Here is a 16,035-nt window from a genome sequence, read left to right on the forward strand (position 1 = left end):
AACTACATCCAACTGCTGCTATTTTTCAGCCACTGGAGCCGAAGCCAAGGTCCAAGCGGGATGATGGGGAACAAGCTCAAACGGATGGGTCTCATTGCACACATTCGGATAAACAAATGGAGGTGATTTAAAGCGCATGGTGATAAGGCGGGCGGTAATGGAGGCAAAGGAGAGGAATGGGGATGGGGTGCAAAAATGGGTGTGATGGAGGGTGGTGATTAAGCGGCAGAGGAGGAGTTAGGAGTATTTGTTACAGTACGTGGAAGTTTTAGCCTGCACCTTCACAAACATACAGCGCTGACTCTGTGTGTGTGCATGTGTGTGTCCCTCAGGCCTGCCTGTCAGACACACTGTGAAGTCTGCCTGACTTTCTTCTTCCACCATTTCTCTCTTATGCCTTTCTTGCTCCCACATTCTCTCCATCCCCATTACCCCTTGTTCTATTAAAAGGAGGGACAAGTCTTCACAACAGAGTCCTTCACACAAACATCTCTGCACAATAACAACTTCAATCCATGTTTTCTTTTATCTGGTAAAACTAGCGACGCACCAATCAGTTAGCCAATATCCCTTTTATTGTGTCTGATTGGTGATTGGAATGTGAAAACGTTGACATCTGTGAAATGAATCAAAACAATGAACTGAATAATTGAGGTTTATAAACGCATCAGTGCTTTTTGATGCACTTGTTCGGCTTCAAAAATCAGACAAAAGGTAAGGAACAATTAAAAATGCAAAACTGCAAACCATTTTGCAATTCCTTTTTTTTTGCTGCTATTAAAACTACAATGTCTATGAAAGATTCTGCATTGAACTGATTTATGTCATATATTATAGTATTTTAGGTAAAAAGAAAAAAGACACATATGTAGAAAAAAAGCTGAATCAGTAAGGTCACACCTCAAAGAAAATCAGAAATAGTGCTGGCCAAGAAAAGCCTGATTAGTTTCCACATTCCCTTTAGAATGGCAAAGGACAACAAATGCTGTTTTCTTTATCAGAAATAGTTTCAAAACAAACAGCTTTGCAGTGTCTTCTTTACCACCTTGTGCCTTTAACATTCCTGAATCCCCCCAGCCTCATGTTTCTCCCCCGGCTCCTGTCAGAGGCTAGATTAATGACAATGATCAGCGAGCAACCCCCAGCTGAGGGTGCCTGCAGCTTAGCCAAAACCCTGCACTGTAAGCAGCACACGCAGCAGCTTCCAGCGTCATTCAGACAAACACACAAACCTCTAACACAGAACTCCATTTAGACTAACATACTAACACCTACAGCTCATGCATATAAATCAGCCAGCCCTGATCCCATAGCAGACACACAAAAATACTCTCTGGGGAGGAAATCAATATGCAGGCGATGCCAAGGCTCTTATCAGTCCAACCATGAAATTTGCAATGGAGCAATGGGGTCCTCTTGTGTGGAACAAAACACATCATGACTTCAGTGGCAGTGACAAAGGTAATACCTGACCTATCACTTAATCCTTTAACAGCCTTCAGAAGACAAAACCCTGCAAAGCAACATCTGTGAGCATCACTTCATCTCATTCACGAGCACTTATGTGTTATGGGTGGGACTTAAACGGCTTTGTTATGAGTTTGTGCTTCTGTTCCCTCCCGAGCAGATGGCTAGGGGCTGAAGTTGCTCTGGAATCCAAATTTCTGTATTTGCAGAACGTGCACTTGTCCAATCAGCCTGAAGAAGCAGTGCAGGACCATCCCGAGATAAGGGGCTCTGCGGGAGCCGCTGTAACACGGGTTTGTAACGCGACTGTTAAATGTTATTGTATTTGATAAGGAGGCGTATCAAAGGTCTGTTCAGATACACTTCTGTGGGATAAAAGAGGAAGAGCAAACACTTCCTCTTCTGTTCAGCGTTGTGTCTGACACGGGTCTGATCCACTGCGGGAATTTGCACTCATGTAGCTGTCAGAGTGTTCAATCGGAGCAGCACGCACAGGAGACTCATGTCACAGGCTCCAGTCCTGCCATGCACATACAACAACAGGGCTAATCAAAATGCTGAGACGCACCAGGGTCATCGGAGCATGGGAAGACCCATTCAGAAAATAGATCAGCGGGAGCGAAAAGTCACAACAACCCGCGGGTTTCACTTTTGTCTTGACCGAGGTGTTCCAGGGTCTTTCCAGCTCGGCAGCTAGAGTGACTCACTTAAAATAAAACCCCGGGATTGCGCAAAATCGTCTCTAGCAATAATTACCATGTGCTGAATTTTTAAGCATTATGATTTATACACGTGCTTTCGCCCTTTCCTCCTTCCCGCTCCACTTGCTGCCTAATAAACCAAAGCAGCTGGAAACGTCATTCAGCTCAGAGAGGACTTGGGCAAACTTGCCCGCTGACTGAGTCGCCCCCAACAAACTGACGGCTCTTCCATCCCCATTCACATCACACTCGCTCACTCTTTCGTCTCAAGTCTTACCGGTGTTCACCAAGCAGGCGGCTGTAATGATGGCGAGAGGGACGCAGTAGTTCCACACGCTCAGAGCCATTGTTGATATTCCTCTCTGATCTTCCTGAGTATTCCTCTTCCCCGGAGAAATCAGTGTCATGAACCCGCAGGTTCACACTCCGACAGAGCCTTGGGCGGCCGTGCACCACAGCGCGCGCGTGTGGCTGTGTTTGGATGTGTCTGTCTGACAGCGCGCGTGAAACTGCGCGTGTGTTTTACGAAGCGCTTCCTCTCTGTCACACGCGCACACTTTCTCTCCCCCTCGCTCTCTCCTTACGAATATGATGGCTCTGCCGTTTTTTCTCGGTTGTTTTACATTGTAAATATATTTGAAAAGCTTGCCAGCGGGGCGGGCCCCGTGTGTCTTTCCGACCAATTACAGCGCGCAGGGCCAGGTATAGGGGGGGAGCGGCTTGCTAATATGAGTGAGGGCTGGGGCTTAAAAATATTGGCTAAAGGAAATAGGAGGGAAATCGGCCAGGAAAGTGTTGCGTCCTTTAAAAACAATTTGCTCGAATGTAATTAATAATCGAGTTTTCTTTTGTTTTGTTTTTTTTGTTTTTTTGATGCAAATAAATTATTTGCTGATTAATTTCTATGGACTGAAAAGGAAAAAATAAAATACAACTAGGTTTAAATTATTTATGGAAGTCTGGGGCTGATTGAAAATATTTAATGAATGAGCTACAGATTAGGAAACATGTATTTATACAGAGTGCATAATTTGCATAAATTGCTAATTATAAATCTGAGCGAACAACGATTACACGTGGGAGTCCTCATGGCTCTATTCTTGGGTCACTGATCAGATTATATGACAGATCTCTTACAAATCATACGGTATGCTGTTGACACCTAACTATATTTCTGCATCAACCTTTGACCACTGTCCCTTACAGTAGCTGAATGTGCCAAACTGATGTTATGCATAGTGTATCAATAACATTTCCCCAAGGAATGGGTCAGAATTTTTCTCTAACTTAATGCAGTTGTTTAGATAGAAGTGATGGAAGCACTTTCTGCAGCCGACCTCATATCCAATTGAACAAAACTGTTAAAGATGGCAACTATCACATGTTCATCTAAGGTAACTGGTAGTAAACATCCTGTTTTGTCAAAACGACACTTATTGATAGTCAAATCAAATGATAAATGAAGAAAGTTATGTTTGCTTTTATGTGTAAATTCCAGTGAAAGCTCTATGGCAGCATGAAAACATACTTGAAGTAACTGTGGTATTTACATTTAAGCACCTTTTTATGCTAGTGTTTATTTTTAAGTATTTTCCTGCAGGAAGATTTTCACAAGTTGGTATTATTTAAGTCATTACTCACCCGTTTTGTATGAGCAAAATGCGTCCGACACAGCGTTCACGCTCACATCTAATGGGATTGTGACCCTCATTATTCCTCTGGCGGCGAAAGACTTTAGATTTATTGTTGATTTCTCCATTGTTTCCTGCAAATAACCTTAAAGACCGGATTTGCAACTTGTTGGAGGATTTTCTTGCATGTTGTCAGTGTTGGCTGATGAAGCAAACATGATTCAAAATATGTTTTAGGTAAGGCACTGCCGTTATAATGCTGTTTTTTTATTGGAGGTTTCCTCTACTTCCGCATAGGGGCGGAGCCAACGTCACGTCATTACGGCGCTGCTTCTTGGCTTATTTGCGGACTCAGTCTATTGCTAAATCAGCCTGTTTATAAAATGTCAGAATAAACGGTTCACTGTCAAAATAAGACCCAGTAAAACCAGCGTATTCTTTTATTTATAGTTATTATAATATTGTTTATCAATCAATCAATCAATCAATCAATCAATCAATCAATCAATCAATCAATCAATCAATCAAATTTTATTTGTATAGCACATTTCAGCAGCAAGGCATTTAAAAGTGCTTTACATAATAAAAAAAACAGCATGTGACATTGAATAAAAAGTAAGAAAGAGATTTTGAAAAAAAAAAAGATTAAAAAAGATAAAAACTTTAAAACCCGCACCCCTTTTAGGACTTCTGTTAAATGTCGTTTAACTGGGATTCTAACCCCCTGGGACTTTAGTCAAAAATGCCATTTGACAAGGACTTCAACCTCTAGGTTTTAGTTGAAACGCCGTCAACTGGGACTGTAATCCTCTGGGCTTCTTTCCTAAGGACTTTTAATCAAAACACTGTTTGACAAGGACTCTAAACCTCCAGAGTTTAAGCAGAGAGCAGTCAAGATAAGAGAAGCTATCTTTAATTATGCATTCACATGCAACTAAGGGAAAAAAGTCTCTTCTTTGATCTATCTGCAAAATAACATATTTTTGTGGTAGCAATAGGATGTTGTTGAATTTGGGGCCTGCAAGGCCATCAGGTGACCTAAGCATTCGCAAAGCTTGCGTATGCATTTTTCTGACCCTTCATAAATGCCATGCTGAGTAGATTCTCTATTTTTATCAAGGTGGAAAGCTCTCCACTGTTTGCAAGACTTAACTTTACAATAAATTACTTTTGCTTTTTTAGTGATCAAAACATGTTGACTCTACCCCTTTAGTTAATCTTGCTGCATTTTATTTTAATTAAAAAGACATTCAATTTGAAGAAACTGACTTTTGTTCCAAACAAGGACTCATGAATGCAATCTGTGCTTTGAGTGATCTCAGTTTATTTGGCTAAAACTTTGGAAACAACGATAGCAATGGTCTGAAAACAAAACTTTTGCTCCAAGGAGCAGGTTGTTTTTCTGGTTATCCTGCAGTCAGGGCCTATTAGCTCCTGTTAAAGGGACTCTTTAAGTTTACCCGTATGCCACACTTTGCCCATAATTGTGTTTTCCAGTCAGAGACTTGCTCCATTATGAAAATTGTTTCTCTTTCCTCATCTCTGACTCTTTCCTCCCCTAATCTTGTCAAAGGACCATGTACTTGTGAGCCGGTGAGGCTTGAATCATCCATTTTTTCCTCAACTGTATCTTTTTCGCCCCCCACAGGTAAAAGCTGGAATGACATGTCATATGTCTTAAAATCTGCCTTGGCCTCTCATCTGTCATAAACCCTCCAGACATTTTTTTCCTTTTTGGCTCATGTAGACTGAATTTCCTTCAGGCCGTAACACATCAAAGTGGTATATTGATATTAATATTAATATTTTTACCCCTGACTTTCATAAAGTTGCTCTCAACTTTCATATCTTACCTCTCCTGACAGATCAGCCAGACAGCCTTAAAGTCTCAGTCTCATGCTCTTCCCACTTAGCACGTTAATTTTTTTCGACACATTTTAACTCAGTTGTTTTGGCAAGTGATAATTTCTGCCCCACTCATTCTCTAATTCCTAACCCATCCAATTTTTCCTTGTCAGCCATTTTCCAGAGTGTTTGTTCCCAGGTTGGCAGGGAAACAGTGGCAAGCAGCTCCCATTCCTGCACCAGATGGGGTATTGTCAGGGAGTAATGAGGGGAAAACACCTGCTTCTCCCGTTAACTGCACTCCTTCATTTTCAGGCGTTTTGATTCAGCATATGCGGGATGTACGTACAAAACCAAGTTACCGTGACGAGAACAGCAGCAGTCAGTGACACATGGAAACAAAGTGCCTCAGCCACATAAGTGTCATGTTTAGCTCCCTTGTACGCAAAGGTTTGTGCAAGATTATTATACCGTACTAAAAATATAGAAGGGAAGAGCTGCCTAAAACGTCATGTTCACAAATACGTCCCAATTACTGACAAAGTTAATTTGTAATTTTCAATTTTAAACAATTTTTAAAATTGCATACATGAACATAGTGATATAATGCAACATATTTCCTAACTGCAGCTTACAGCTTATGAAAACCACAAATTCACTCTTTTGCAGACTTTTTAAAAATTAGCGTAAAGTTCAGTGGAAGGAAGAAGTGTGACAGAATTTGACCTGTTTAAAATTCAGTGTGAATTATTCATGGTCAGTGATGATTTTGAGAGCCATGCCATGTTCTTGGGTTTTATCAAGTCAAAAGATAGAGGAGCCATGACATAGTAAATTACAGAACAACTCATGCTTCCATTTGTTGATGGAGTTTATGGAGATGTTGATCTCACTTACCAGCAGATCTTGGCACAGGCTTATGCTGTCAAAACCACCCATATCTGCTACTGTGCTTGATTATCAGGCAAAAGTGCCGGACTGTTGTGTTCTGTTTACCTCTGGAACCAGAAGTTGGATGTGTTCCAGCTCCAAATTCTGAAATAAATTGGAATGACTGATTAACCAACACTTTGACTACATTACAAAAATGTCTAGATCATAGCAAAATCATGTAAAAATATTGTAAGTGCACCAGCAGTTATTTTGACAAGAAAATATATCTTAACTTAATTTTTTTTATCCCCAGTTGATAAATGCACGTAAATAGGTTGGATTCTATTATTAGTGTGATATTGTAGTACATAAATAAAATATCAATTTATTTAAGGCTTTTACAAATCTTTCATAGAGGTTCCAGGCAACATTGAAAAAAAAGAAAAGAAATTGAGCTGTTTTGTATTCTCTGCACTGGTCTTGCCTCCATCTGAGATGTTGTCCAGTGGTTCAGCCATGGGGCACCGCAGAGGTCAAAAAGTTATTGTAGAATAATGTTTTTCCTCCCTCCCCATCAGACCCTTACACCTTAGGGTCAGCTCTTCTGTGTCAAAGTCCTGACAACATTGTCGTTTGAGCCTATTAAGTTGAAGCCTTAGAAAAAAAAAAAAGACAACTTATAAGCACTCAGGGTTTCACTCATGACTGACTCAAAGGCCAAAACAACCAGGTGCTCACTGGCATTTAACATGCAGGAAGGCATTTTGAGTTTCCCCTTGTTTTGTTTAAGGGCCTTCCTATTTTTGGTCTCTGCAGCAAGGCCGGACCTGAACCAAAAACTAAGCAGGATCTTACTTCATGACTAGAAATGTGGAGAAAGTCTGCAAAAGTCTCCACAAAGGATAGCTGCAGCAGCTGTACAGGGGGGTTTGAATAATCAGTTTAATAACATTATCCAGGGCTGTGCTCTGTGGCGCATGGAACAGTTAATGGAGTGTCATTGTTAAACCGCTGCTTTGCCCATTATTAACAACGGCCTACGGTCAACCACACACCCATAATAAAACCGCATAAAATCCGACGTAACTTCAACGGACAGGCGTAATGAAATTCTCAGCAATATGAGCACAGTTGTGGTAATAAGGAATGGTTGTGCAGTGCACTGGTAAGGGTTACAAAGCAACAGAGGAGAAAATTAAAAAAGATGAAGTTGTTGTATACGATGGTTGTATTTTGGAAAGTCATAGAAGGCTAAATTTAGTCAAGTCGAAGCAGAAGTAGCAGCAGCTTTTGTAAAAGATGGGGAAAGTTTCAAGGTTACCTGACCCTACGGTGATTCTTATTTTCTGTACTGGAAATACAATTCTTGTCAAGCTCACTGTGGATGAGTTTTGTGCTTGTTAAGGGTTGGGGGGGGGGAGGACAATACTGGATAACTTTAAGTAAAGATCATTCCCTAAGAGTAAAACCTCGCAGACTGCAGAGGAAGGTCAGTAAACAGGTTGATGCAAACCTAGGAAGACACAGGATCGAGAAGATGTGCAGCCAAGCGAGTGTGCATGTCCGGCCTTTGCCACATTGTCAATACTCCCCAGACCCTTTTTTCATACCTCTAAAATGAAACAAAATCAATGACACACTGGAGGTGGGTAAATAATATTTTTTAAAAGCCATTTAATGTCAAAGAAATCCAAAAGTGCAGTATTAGAAGTAGAAAGTGCTTGAGTGCTGCCACAGTAAAGAGATTATAACAACCTTTCCCAAGTACTTTATGATGGTCCCTCTTTTGGGAACAGGAAAAGAAAACTGACATTGAAACAAATCAACACTCTAAACCATTCTCTTATCACCTAAATAGTTCATTTATGATAAACAGAAGAGCAATTATGCTTGCACCTGAAAGGAGGGAATTGTACAAGGAGTTTTTTGCAGCTCTTAAGCGGAAGAATCTTCATCTTCATTTTTGCAAAGGTGGAGCTTTACAATTTTCCCCACTGCAGAGTAAATGAAAAGAAAATTGCCAAACGGTTCTGTTCAAGATACATAACTGCAGTCTACACTCACAAGCAAAGCTGCAACGGCATCACTAAAGCAATCATTTGCCCCTCACTATGTTTCATTATTTATTTTTTACACCCAGCTTGTTACTGATTTCGATTTTTTTCTCCACAGTCTTCCAATATCCCCATTTACCTCACCCTATTCACTTCCCCCTCTGGCTCCCCCCTCGTGGCTGCCCATTCCATCTTCCTCTTCTCTTGCTCTGACTTTCTCATCCCGCAGCCCCGCCTGAGCATTCACACCAGCGGCTGTTTGTCCGCGCTGGTGGAGGGAAGGGACTCCACACTTGATTTGTAGATAGGCTTTTTCTGAGAGTGGTCATCACTGCGGAGAGGAAGACAGGGAAAGACGGAGAAGAACGATTATCAGTGGATCGATCTCGCAGCAGGCACTCAAAAAGTATAAGTGAGGAAATTATAGGCTGTAACAAAGCGCTGGAGGCACACATGGCTGTAGATATGAAAGTCAATTATCCGTTTCTGTGCTGTCTGAGTGTCTTTGCGCACACCTACTTGTATACTCACAAGAAACACTCATGGAAGAGAGTCAAGGAAAACATCTGCATGAAGGATAAAACTTTTGTTCAGGCAGTAAGAGAAAAAGTGTTCACATTATATTTTTATGGTTTTGTAAAGCAAAGATAACAGCAGGTAAAAATATTTTATTTCTATTATAGGGAAATATGTGAAAGGTCATGGATGAGGTCAAGTGGGTCACAATTACTGAGTTTAGCAAGCAACCTTCAGTGTGCCATCCTAATTGTATTATTTTGAAAAAAAGTAACCATGAGTTACCAAAAATAATATTAAACTAGTTCTGTCCTATCAATGGCTGTTATCTGACATTCTAAATTGTTGGAAAGTTACTTGTTTATTAAGCTTCTTTTCACCTTAATAAACAAAATACCAGATTTTGAAGGTTGCATTTTATTTTTTCTTCCATTTGCAGTGACATTATTATACCTGCATCTGAATGTCTGCCCTCCATGTTTCCTGACATGAAAAAGAGCACTGGTCAAAACCACAACCTTTATCCAAAACAAGAATCTCCTTTACACTTCATGCTACATTTATTTTTCTATTTCAAGTGAAGGTGTGCTTGGACCTGTGTTTCAGGCTCCGATACATTTTGCAGTAACTTTTTCCCCCTTTGTATTTACAAAATGCTTCAAAATCCAAAGTGAAGGTAACAACAGAGAACAACATCCCTGTCATGCAGGGCTGTCCTCTCCATCCTATTGTGTCTCTAAGCCAGAGAGACAGTCATATGTCTCCCATAAGACAGCAGGATGCATCAGATCCAAAAAGGCACTTTGTTCTGAGCGGACATTGATGTGATTGATGGTGGATTCTCTGATGGACTGTAACCTTCTCCCATTTCCCATTTTGTATCCCCTTCTTAGACAGACATAGGTCTTAAAGGTCCTATTCAAAGCATCAAACGTGTTCTTCCTTTTGGCATTTAAGAATCAACCAGAGGTGTAATAAAATCTGAGTTTAATCAGTATAATTCTTACAGAAAAGAGTGCTTGCCTTCAGATTAACTCTGTTCCCACAAAATGCACAATGCAATTATTAGACATGACATTTTTTCTCTGTAATCTTTTGCAAGGCGCAGGATTTTCCAATACGATTCTTTCCATAAATATTAGCCATAATAAGAAATTACTCCTTCTTACTTGAAACCATGAAGAACTCAATAGGAAGGTGTAAGCTTTAGATGAAATTCATTTATTTATAACTTATAAGATGGATTTGGTATTAAGAATTCATGAGGCTGGCTGGTTAAAAAATATTAAAGCTAAAGTAGCTGAGAGTCTCTACATGTGATTGATTTTTAATATTCAGTCTGGGTTGTGCTGGCTCACATGTAGCCGACATCATACGGCAGGTTCAAATAAAGGTGCAGACACCAAACAGAAACTCTGGACATGAAATAGCCTTTGTTCTGCCACATGACAAAATGAAATATTGCAGCCATAGTTAAAATAAAGGCAAACTGCAAAGAGGGAGATCCAAGTAGTGGATAAAAAGGGAAGCAATTTTGAGTAAATAAACACACACATTCACCTCTATTCAAAGACACATTAGCCATCAGCTTTTGAAACATGATTTAAGATCCTATTAACCAAAGTGATTTCAAAGCGGTGGCTCAGTAAGTGTTCCTGTGAAAAAGAGGCAGACAGCAGCTGAACAAATCACCTTCCTTCCTGGCTTTGTTTATATGATGAGAACCTAGTTCTTCCACAAATAAATTAATCTGGGCATGTTAAAGAGAGAGAGAGAGGTTGAATACAAGCACGCAAAAATAAAAAAAAATTGAGTTATTTCAAAATGCAGTGTTTGTGATGTTTGGACAGGAGTTGGGGACTTTTAGGCAAAAATTGGGGGAAAATGGTCATTCCCCAAAATATGATCCTGCAAGGATTTAACACCTAAAATGGATGCGTAGTGCACAGCTGATTCCAGTTTGTCTAATCTGTCAATGCTTACTTTAAGAATTCAATTTTTTTATGTCCAGGGATTACATTGAGTGCAAACACTTCTGTATAGGTTTTGTTTAAGTTAAATGTAACAAACACTGACCATGAAATTAAAAATGTCTAGCAAGTTGTTTTGGAAAGGTGGCATCTTAAAATCACAGGTAAAACGGAGGAATTGCAAAATTATTCCAATTTAAGCATCAAAATGTATTTTTATCTCAAAACAAAGGATGTGAGGGAACATGCTGCTTATTGTTCCAGTTAATAAAATATGTAACTTTAATAATTTTATTTTATTTTTTTACATATTTCGTAAAACTGTCACCACATATCACAAGCGAGATTGACACTTCTAAGACCCTCCCCCTGGCTCTGATTGGTTGTTTCTGTCTGGCAGCGGCTGACTTGTTTCTGACTTGGCAGGGAAATTAATCTGAATTGTGTTGTTTAAAACCAGAAGCTTTTATAGTATGTGAAGACGCCTGTTCGGAAAATAAGGAGACACAAATATTCCAACAATGGTTACTTACATGGGGCCCTTGCTGCTCCTGATCCGCTTGGCCCTGCGGCACAGGAACACACTCACAGAGAGGATGAACACGACCAGAGATGCTGCAGCCGCGGAGGTCATCAACCAGAGTCGCCCATTAGTAGTCTCATACCAGGCAGCATCCTCTGTGGGACAGACATGAAGGGAAACGTGCATGACACAGAATCTAAAATCAGCACACCTCATAATGCCTCGAGGCAAAAAGTATCTCCAGGCAACTCCCTGCTTGAATACAAGAGAGACCATGTCGGGTGTTCACACAAGTCATCACACTGACCTGTACAAAGTCTACTTGTTAGAATTTCTAAAAAAAAAACAAACAGGAGGTTTCCCAGGATTTCCAGTTTACATATAAAGTCAATATAATTGCATTTTCTGAACCTGGTCTTTGCAGTTTTGGACAAAACAAACAAATGCTGAAAAAAAAAATATGCAGGAAAAAAAATCCTTTGTCTTCTTGTACACAGTGTGTTAAGAGGATTGCTGTGTAGTCACACAGAGAATGTTTGCCTAAGGTTTGTGCAGCTGATGTAGTGGACTCCTTCAAAGGAACCAGAGAGGTATGTGGTGAAGTCTCACCAAGACATCAGGGAGGACCACATACAATTCCAATATGCAGAGATGAGTTTAATAATTACTCCAAAGAAATACCCAGACATACAAAGGAGCACCAATGACTCATGGCAGTGGTGTTCATTAATCCAAACAGGAACACACAATTTTAACACCAGTAATTTAATAAATTCTATTGGTTGTAAATTCTAAAACTGCAGTAAATTAATAATTAACAACAGACAGGTCAGTGATACCGATGATGAAGACAAATGGAGTCTGGTTTTAGATTAGATATATTGTTGCAAATAAAAGTATTGCCTGGTTTCAAGCAAAGAAAGACTATCAGTAAGAAAAAGAAAGAGAAATTAGACAGAGAGGTATGTCATATTAATGGAATATGTAATAATGTAATGTAATCTGTAATGACTTAGAAACCAACTCGGAACATCTTAATTAATTGGAATATCACCAAAAAGCTAATTTAATTCATTAATTTTATTCAAAAAGTCAAAGTCTTGATATATTATATAGATTCATTAAACACAGACTGATATTGTGCTAATGAAAACCGAAGATTCAGTATCTCAGATGATTATAAAACTTACATAATGCCAATAAAAATGATTTTTAATACAGAAATGCCAGCCTTCTGAAATGCATGTTCATGTTCTGTATAACATGCAGTCATTAATTTGATTGGGCTCGCTTTGCATAAATTACTGCATTAATGAGGCAAAAACCTGCAACTCTGCTGAGGTGTTAAGGAAGCCATGCTGCTTTACATTGTTGTCTATTTTATCTATTCCCTTTAACCATACTTGATGGATTCACTGATTATTATTCTGATTATTATTCCATATCTGTATGGGGCAACTCGTGAAGCCCTGACTCCAGCCACAGTCCACACTTTATGAATCTCTCCCAACCTCATGAATGGTATATGCTTCACAGTCGTCATAAGGCTGTGGTTATCCCAATTGATTGTTCATCTTTTTCTATTATTTTTTCCTTCCACTCAACTTTCCACTTGTATACTTTGATAAACCCTCCTGTGACCATAATCCTTCTGGTCTTTGGTGGCTTACCCTCCTTGTGGAAGGTGACAGTCTCAAATCATACTTTTTTTTTCTACAATAATGGAAATGCTATTTCTCTTTAATGTGTAGATAACATTAGATTTCTTAATTAAAACATTTTTTATTGGTTGTATGTAACATTTTACTCTTACTTAAAAGCTTTGAATATACAATATTTTTTGTGCAAATGAATATTCATTTTTGTAAATTACTAACTATTTACTTCATGTTTATATTTGAATCTATCACTATGCACCTGTAAACTGCAGAATAAAATCTACTGATTTGAGCATTCAATTAATTTGACCTAATAATTAAGTAAAAAAAACTCTGAAAGGTCATAGATAATAACTGCTTTCTTTAAATATTAACATTTTCACACTTTTGATTTGATGCAGCTTATTAGAGTATTTATTAGCTGTAGGGTATATTCTGTCATCATATGTGATCATCTCATATGACATTTTACATGCCGTTTTATTTCTCACACTTGCTATGTGGGGAGTTTTGGTCCAGAGGTAAACATTTTTACCTCTGGAAGTTCTGAGGAGCATCGCATCCTTTTTCTTCTGCCTTGATATGAAAACCTAACTTTCCCTTGGTTCCCATAAATTTATGGACATGAAACAGAAAACTTTTTTGTACCCGTCTCATGATGTTAGAACATCCGCATGAGCTGACCTTTACTGTGACATTTAAGTGGCTGATAGAAGAACCAATAGATTAGCACACATTTCTTTTGAGAAATGAAATTCCCCATGCAGTTGTGAAGAAAAGCCCAGTCTTTCTTCAGAAAGAGGAAGAGGTGAAAAAACTTTTAGGACTTGGCTAGGATGACGACGAGGAACGATCGCCCAACTTACCAGGCAGCAGGGTGATGCTGATGGTGCGCTTCTTGGTGAGGGACTTCACCGAAGGATGTGCAGCCATGCAGGTGTACTGTCCTTCATCCATTTCGCTCACCTTCTTCAGTGTGAGTGTAGAGGAAGGCAGGATCCAGTCATTACCCTGCAAGAAAGGGAAAGAAAAGAGGTTTCAAGAAAGGGAGTGTTTTATTGGCCAGGTTGTTTTCAGCCCTGCAAGAATACAAATTAAGAGCAATTGATGCTCCCTGACAAAGGAGAAAAATAAAGAGGAAACTCGAGGATGTCAAAAACAAACAGTGAGGAAAATCTGAGGGAAAACAGGTGGTAATGGAGAGCAGAGTAGTTATTTTTGGTGTTCTGCAGAGGGATGAGCAGTGGGACATAGTAAATTAGAGCAAGACGAAAAGAAATATTGAGACTCTGATGGAGACAGAGATAAAAAAAAAAAAAGTTCTGCTGGTGTGAGTTTTTCAGGGAGCTGTCCCAAAAGTCTTAAATGAACTTTATTTACCTGAGCAGTAATCCCAATGAGCGAACTTACATCGACACAAGTCAATAACCCAGATAACAGCATCATCCACGAAGAATGATGTTGCAAGAGCTCACTGTTAACACAACACATAATGAGATGGCAGGGGAGCGGCCTGAATTGTCGACACAGATATAGCAGCACTATTACGAGGTAGAGCCTAACATGGGGGGAACAAATAATAGGCCAAACACAAGGATTGGAAGAACAATGAATTGGGAAGAGCGGGGTAAAAAAAAAAAGAAACAACAAAGAAAAAACATTACACCATGCAAATGACTTGGCTCTTGGGAGCCACAGTTCCTGCCAAGAAAGTCCATTTCAGTTTGAATGGATCTGAATTAAGAGGATTTCCCATAAAGGCCAGGTCTGGCCAAAGCAGCATTTTGTATGCAAATCCACTGGCGCCCAAAAGCAGTATGTTGTTCCTGCCTCTGTCCTGCTGTCATTTCTGGGGCCAAAGCACTCACACTGGCTGCCTGTCAAACTGGGACGCTTTCTGCCCAACATCCACTCTTGTCAAAGACACAGAGGGGTTTTTATGCACGTTTATAGAAAAATTACCTCTAATCACATGTGAATAGAGACACTTCTATGACTCCATTTTATTTCTCTGAATGTGACTTTTCTGAAAGCTCATATATACAAAACCATCCTGTCTTTTCTAAGATTATTACTCCTCACTAAAAGTGACAGCAGAGCATTGTTGGCAGATAATGACAAAAACCTTAAAGCCCTATATGAGATCATGCAGAGGACAAACAGCATTAGCGCTGTGACAAGTCCACTGAATTGGATTTGGACTTGTAAACCCATTTAAAACCTGGATTAGTGATGACCCTTTAACAAGCATTAACCCTGAGTCAACTTATTGTGAATGAAAACAAAAATGAGGAAAGTGAGCAAACATATCTGCCCTTCCAAATATAAACAAGATTTGGAGACATTTTTGCTAAGGTAGTGCGGTTTTTGACAGTGAAGATGCAGGAGTAACTTAAAAAGTCCTTTGTACCAAAATATATTTTTTGAGAAACTGATTATCCTGGCATATAATTAAATAACACGCAGAAAGTCATGAAGTACAGGGGATGTTGTTTTTGATTCCATATTTTATTTTATTTTGGTTAAGAGTGCTTTGACAGATCTTTTCTGTTTAGGTGTTCATAAGTTGATGTAAATGGCAGGTTCCAATCTTTCACAATTAAGTATCTATTCTATTAGGTAATATATTACAGTAATTCAATAAAAATAAAAATCAAAAAACTAATATTATTGACATGTTGCGGTAATGGTTGATATAGGACCAAAATGGAGAGAGAGAGAGAGAGAGAGAGAGAGAGAGAGAGAGAGAGAGAGAGAGAGAGAGAGAGAGAGAGAGAGAGAGAGAGAGAGAGAGAGA

At 39.3% G+C, this 16,035-nt stretch overlaps 2 protein-coding genes across 4 annotated transcripts in view; both read right to left on the bottom strand.

Annotated features, from left to right (window-relative positions):
• cadm4 (cell adhesion molecule 4) overlaps positions 1 to 2,812 on the bottom strand; it is a 226,755-nt gene extending 223,943 nt beyond the window's left edge. Inside the window, exon 1 of one of the 3 annotated variants that reach the window (XM_008431150.2) lies at positions 2,446 to 2,806. In XM_008431150.2, coding sequence (XP_008429372.1) covers positions 2,446 to 2,575 — 130 coding nt within the window. In that variant the 5' untranslated portion in view covers positions 2,576 to 2,806. Of the gene's footprint in view, positions 1 to 2,445 lie in introns of all 3 variants that reach the window. The other 2 variants (XM_008431154.2, XM_008431153.2) reach the window with 2 other exon arrangements.
• Positions 2,813 to 8,171: 5,359 nt separating this feature from the next.
• The window catches only part of LOC103477838 (uncharacterized), a 14,962-nt gene continuing 7,098 nt past the window's right edge, over positions 8,172 to 16,035 (bottom strand). The window contains exons 6-8 of the mRNA XM_008431149.2: positions 14,105 to 14,249; positions 11,591 to 11,735; positions 8,172 to 8,902 (exon numbers count right to left, since the gene is read on the bottom strand). Coding sequence (XP_008429371.1) covers positions 8,815 to 8,902; positions 11,591 to 11,735; positions 14,105 to 14,249 — 378 coding nt within the window. The 3' untranslated portion in view covers positions 8,172 to 8,814. The remainder of the gene's footprint in view (positions 8,903 to 11,590; positions 11,736 to 14,104; positions 14,250 to 16,035) is intronic.

Source organism: Poecilia reticulata, linkage group LG16 (assembly GCF_000633615.1).
Source record: "Poecilia reticulata strain Guanapo linkage group LG16, Guppy_female_1.0+MT, whole genome shotgun sequence".
Lineage (NCBI taxonomy): Eukaryota > Metazoa > Chordata > Actinopteri > Cyprinodontiformes > Poeciliidae > Poecilia > Poecilia reticulata.